This window comes from Arachis hypogaea, chromosome 14, assembly GCF_003086295.3.
Source record: "Arachis hypogaea cultivar Tifrunner chromosome 14, arahy.Tifrunner.gnm2.J5K5, whole genome shotgun sequence".
Classification (NCBI taxonomy): Eukaryota; Viridiplantae; Streptophyta; class Magnoliopsida; order Fabales; family Fabaceae; genus Arachis; species Arachis hypogaea.
In genome coordinates, this window is record NC_092049.1 from 104754328 (window position 1) to 104760392 (window position 6065).

Genomic DNA, 6065 nt, shown 5'->3' on the forward strand with positions numbered 1-6065 from the left:
ACAATTTGAAGTCAAGGCCCAAAACAACAAAAATATTATACACTTAATTATCTTTTCTTCAATCTTAATGATAATTATAAGTGTGATATGACACACTGTAAACTAATTTTTTGGTGGGATCCATTATTGAAAAATTTATTTTTCTCTAGCAGAATGTACTACACATTACTGTTATTATATATTACTACACGTATCATCTACACATGTAAAACAAATCTTTCATCTACACACTAACAACTCCCTTAATTTTTATGTATTTACACACGTGAGAGATTTGTACTCTAATCAGTAATCACTGTTTATATAGATAAGATTTAATAATTCAAATTTTATGTTTTCACTCTAGTTGTATATTAGTGTATTAAATCACAAAAAAAGTTTATTAATTAGTTTTTTATTTACTAAATATGTATAATAAAAATAAAATATGAAATTTGTTAATATTATAAATGTTTTACACCCTAATTAAATAATATTGGATTCAAGTTTTAGAAGTCAAAATTTTTTTATCAATAAAAGGGCGTTTTAGGGAAAAAAGAAGCTATGTATCAAACTTTTTCCAATCCTCAGTTCCTCACCATACATTATATATAAACAAACATATTATGATATTAGTGTATCTATATTAATCTGTCTTTTTATTTTTAGATATATATTATTATTATTATTATTATTATTATTATTATTATTATTGTTGTTGTTGTTGTTGTAAAATTGATCAAGGTGATAAATCGACGACACTCTAATCAAGGGATCCTACATTTAAGTTTTAGGAATAGTAATTTTTTTTACGGATATATATGACGAAAAATATTTAAGAAAATGCACAAAATCCCTTCTAATTATAGCAGTATATTAATAGGCATTTTGTGCTAATTAATTCACATTTTTTCAATTTAATATGTATAAATAATTATGAAGATATTTCTAGTCAATTCTCACATAAATAAAAAGTAAGTTATTCTTTATAACTTATTCAATAATTATTAAAAAAAATTAATTATGTTATCATAATTAACATTAATTAACCATTTAACTTTAGTTTTGAAAATTAAATTAATCAACGACCATCATAAAATTATTCTTGCAAATTAAAAGAATGTAAGTTCCAATTATCAAATTTTACTTTTTTTTTTCAATTCACCCAATTTATTAATCAGTTTTATAAAAAAAAATTAAAAGTTAAGAAAAAACATATCAAAAGAAAAATCGAAATGCAGAACATAGAAGACATAACAAGAGAATTAGAGATTATCAAAAATCTAATTTAACTTATTCTACGTTCTATTGAGGTAGAAACCAAGCACCCCGCCACCAAATTCGAAGAACATGTGATCTTTTTTATTTTTTATTTTTTTTTTTTGTCATGTATCACAGTACAATACACTACGTAATAATTTCTCATATCCTTTTCAAATGAATCCATGTTAGTCTCAATTTGTTTTTCAGTTTTCCTCATTTCTTTGTATGCATTCATATTAGTCTCAATTTGGGTGATTTGAGAAGAAGCTAAAAATTACAAATGGGAACTTATTTGAAAACTTTTGTAATTTGCAAAACAATTTTGTTAGAGAATTAAGAGGGAGTCCAGCCAATTCTTGTCAACTTTAAAATGGGCTAGATTTTGAAACCCATCTTAACAAAGGCAAATTAATATACGTAAATGTTTCTTCTGCATCAAGATGTCTTTATTTTTTTAAAAATGGTATGATTTTTTTTAAATCCTATAAGTATCTGATTGTTTTTGCCTGGACATTTCTTTTTAAGCATTCGGATGAGTTTTTTTCATATCAAATGGATGTTTTTTTTATATATTTATGGAATTGTTCAAGACAGCAAGTGTTTCACCACTCCTTTTTCCTTGAACAACTTCTAAAGCTGAACCAGATTGTATTTCGAGCAAAACTGCACCATCTCCATCGGCATCGCAAGGTCGCAACCTCTTAGTCCTGACCCGAGCTTTGTTTTGTCGACTACCACAACGAACTTGTCAGAGACAACCTCCACCATCTTCTCGCGGAGAAGAGCACTGCCGCGGCCTTTTACAAGGTTGAGGTCAGGTCCACCTCAGTGGTGCCGTCAATGGCGAGATCGAGGCGGCGATTGTCGTGGAGGATAGAGAACGGGATTCCGAGGGAGAGTGCCTGCTTCTCAATGTGCTTGGAGGTAGGGATGCCGATTATGTTGGAGAGTTGACCGGTGGAGAAAAGATAACTGAGCTTGGCGACAACAAAGACAGTGATGGAGCCGGTATTGAGGATGAAGATCATGTCGGATTTGATGTACTCGACGACTTTGTCGGCGGGGAGCACTTTTTGAGATAATCTTGGATGAAAGCAGGGGCGGAGAGAGCCTAAAGATGAGAAAGGGAGTTTGAGTGTGTTGTTGTTAGGAGTGCATAGGTTAATGTAAGAGAGAAAAAAAATATTTTTATAGTTTTTTATTAGATTTACTTAATTAATTTTTAATTATTTAAATTTTAAATTTAAAAAATTAAAATTAATTATTAAATAAAGTTTAAAAAATTAACTTGTTTATGTTATCTACCTATACTTTTTCATTTTTTAAATTAACATGTCTTCACATTTTATAAGATAAAGACTATATTGAGAGTAGTATTTTTCAAACTTTCAGCTTACTCTCAAATTTTCATTCTTAAATTTTTGTGGGTAACCAAACATAACAATATTGTCATTATTGTGAAGGGATATAAAGAATTGAAGTAGCATGGAAGAAACTGGTCAACACAAGCTGCTTAAATGGAGAGAATCTGCGAAAGCAACACTATGTCGTTTTCAAGCACACTCTGAACCAGTTGCCATCTCCAGTCTTCCAGAAGAACTTCGAGAACAGAACAAGAACACTTACACACCAAAGGCCATCAACATTGGTCCACGGTTCACGGGAACAAGACGGAACCTGTTGAAATTGGAGGAGACCAAATGGCACTACATGCAATCTCTTCTTCATCGAGGACCCAAGGGACCCGAAAGAAACCTAGAGGAATGCACGCAAGTCGTTATAGAACTAGAGAGTGAAGTTTGCGCAAGCTATGGCGAAGGTGATCTCAAATTGGAATGGAACGACCTCGCTAATATCATGTTATCCGATGCTTGTTTCTTGCTGGAGCTTCTCATAAGCGAATCAGATTACTTGAATGTTCGCGTGCCTCTATTCCCAAGACCTCAAATAAAAAAAGAGATGCTGACTGATATGTTGGTTTTGGAGAACCAAATACCGCTCGTCATTCTCCATAAGTTGTCGGAAAAACTCTTCAATGAAGCATATCTTGTCCCGATTGAATCGCTGGCATTGAATCTCTTTGGCTACTTTCCGAATAGGAGCTTTAAGTACTTCACCCCCAACATTGCCTCTCATAATTTTCTTGAACTTGTCCACTCCTACATTTCCGACGACAGCTATGATCAGGAGAGAGTTCTAGAACAAGAAGCTCATGAGGGAAATCACCAAATATCCATTACTATCAACACTAGCACTAAACTTCTGCAGGTAGCGAATCAATATGCAAACTGTGGTTCCTCCTCTGGCATCAATAATGGATGTGTTAAATGTGTTTCTTCTGCCTTCAAAGGATGTGGAAATTGTTGTGCTTCCCCTCTCAAGCTCAAACAATGTTTTGGTTGTGGTTCTGCCTTTAAAGGCAACGGATGTGGTGCTTGTTCTGGTGCTTCAGAATTTGTCCATGTATGTGGATGTACATGTAATGATTGCTCCTTCCCTGATGCCACTAACAATGTGGACTTTGATAATAATATGAACAGGATTAAGGCAAAGAATATTCAACCTCTTAACTTCCATGCCGAATTTAATCGTTGTGCTCCTATCCTTGAAGCTGCTGGGGTAAAAATCCAAATGTCAAGTAAGTTCTTTTTTTCCTTTTCTTGTTAGACCTTCTATTTCCCATATGAGTAACGTCACAGAACAAACACGAGAATATGGAATAGCTAATTTCAGCCAATATTACAATAGACTATCAAACAAATTTAATATAACTTTACCAAGAATAAAATTTTATTAAATTTAAATTTTAAATATCTTTATTTTTAAAGATTCAAATATTTTTTTCATGTTAAAGTTGGCTTCAATATTAGTTCTTAATATCTTCTCTTCTTATATAAAGTCTAGATTATCAATAAATTTTTAACCAAACATATAATCAATAATTCTATTTTCTTTCTTTCTTTCTTTCTTTCTTTCTTTCTTTCTTTCTTTCTTTCTTTCTTTGTGCAGGCAAGAATGCATTTTTTTCCCTCATTCTTGTTTTTTACTTCTCTTGTTAATAATCTGTTTCACTTATCCTCCTTTTTTCTTATTTTATTTTTTCATCTTCACTTTTCCTCACACAATATGGTGACCTGATAATCAAAGTATATTCAGACACTTTATTAACACATTATAATATCTTTGCTAATAAAAATTTATAATATTTAATACCAACATGTTAACTAAGATATATACATATAATATTTCTATATACATATTTTATTTTCTGTATTAAAATTTATTGATAAAATGGAAAAAAAATAAAAAATATATCATTTATATAACAAAAGAAAAGTATACATTTAGTGGGGTATTAAAGAGTGGTGCAAATGTAAGTTTTCTTTGTTAAATTAAATGTAAAACTAAAAAGTAATAACATAAAAAATGATTTAATTTTAATTATGTGAATATCTATTGAATTATAATCATTTGACAAAATTATATTTTGAAGAGTGAGATATATAAATCTTATCCGAAAAAAAAAGAAATAACTTTAGGAAATTAAAATGAATTTCGACAAATAAATTGTTTTGGTTTTAAATAATTTCCAATTTTTAATGCAATTTAAATTAATTTCTATCACCATTTCCGATCGTGCAGGCCCAGAGAAGAAGCTGGGAGATCCTTGTCAACCTGTAATACCAGGCGTTAAGTTTGACATAAAATTCAGCAAGGGAACATTAGAAATTCCACAGCTTCACATCACAAGCTCTACCCAAGTGATGTGGCAGAATCTCATTGCTTGGGAACAATGCCACACTGGTTTGAGTTGCAAACACAAGTGCACATGGGCTGCATTCTTTTTCAACGGTTTAATCTGCTGTGGAAATGATGTACAACTTCTAAAAGATAGAAAAGTGATCGTGGATCATTTGAACATGAGCAATCAAAAACTGATGGAATTCTTCAGATCGTTGATAAGTGGAGTTGACCGTGACAAAACCAATGATTCCCCATACTGGGAAATGATCAGTGAGTTGAACTCCTATTATGGAAAATGTTGCCTTAAAATCAAACGATATTCCATAATGTTGCGGCATTCGTGGATTCCGATGATCGCCCGCCAATTCGACCGGGTTGTGTTGCGCGGTTACAACCTCCTCGTCGGAATGATATCTGTCTATGCTCTTATGCAGACCATTTATACAATGCTCGGTTATTATCATTCCAAATAATCATATCCGTCGATGCAGCCGCCGATGTCTTCCATGAAGAATCACTGAATCAATATACCATGGCAACCTTCTGCCAACCACTTGTGTGTTAAAAGAAAATCTGGGAACAGCAGAAGACTAGATAAGGTATTAATTTGAGTGAAAATTCATATGCAGTTATTATTCTATAAAATTGATAATTGAAAATAATTAAATAATTTAATATATATAAATAAATTATTATTTAATAATTTTTAATTATTAATTTTATATCAATATATTTGCATGTGAGTCGTTATTAGTTTCTTTTAAAAAATTTGAAAAATGGTATCTGTCAATATTATTTTTGATTATGGGATGAGATGTAATTTAAAAAAAAATTGTACTCATTAATTACTATTAGTCTTTAAATCTCAGGTGTTTTGCCTTTTGCTATTAGTGTTATATTTGTGAAAAATATTATTTATATACTAAAATTAGTCATTAAAATTAATTTTTATATATTTGTGTATAAATATATAATTTATTAATTTATTATTAATAAATATTTTATATTTTAATACTTATTCTACTTTAATAAATAATTTTAATAATTAATTTTAATATACATATAATATGATTGGATAT

At 30.4% G+C, this 6065-nt stretch overlaps 1 protein-coding gene across 1 annotated transcript; it reads left to right on the forward strand.

Moving 5' to 3' along the window:
* The first annotated feature begins 2719 nt into the window (after positions 1 to 2719).
* Positions 2720 to 5575, forward strand: LOC140178866 (uncharacterized). The gene is made up of 2 exons (XM_072216106.1): positions 2720 to 3880; positions 4885 to 5575. Exons 1-2 carry the CDS (start codon positions 2728 to 2730, stop codon positions 5457 to 5459), a joined length of 1728 nt encoding a protein of 575 aa, XP_072072207.1. The 5' UTR covers positions 2720 to 2727; the 3' UTR covers positions 5460 to 5575.
* The last annotated feature ends 490 nt before the right edge of the window (positions 5576 to 6065 follow it).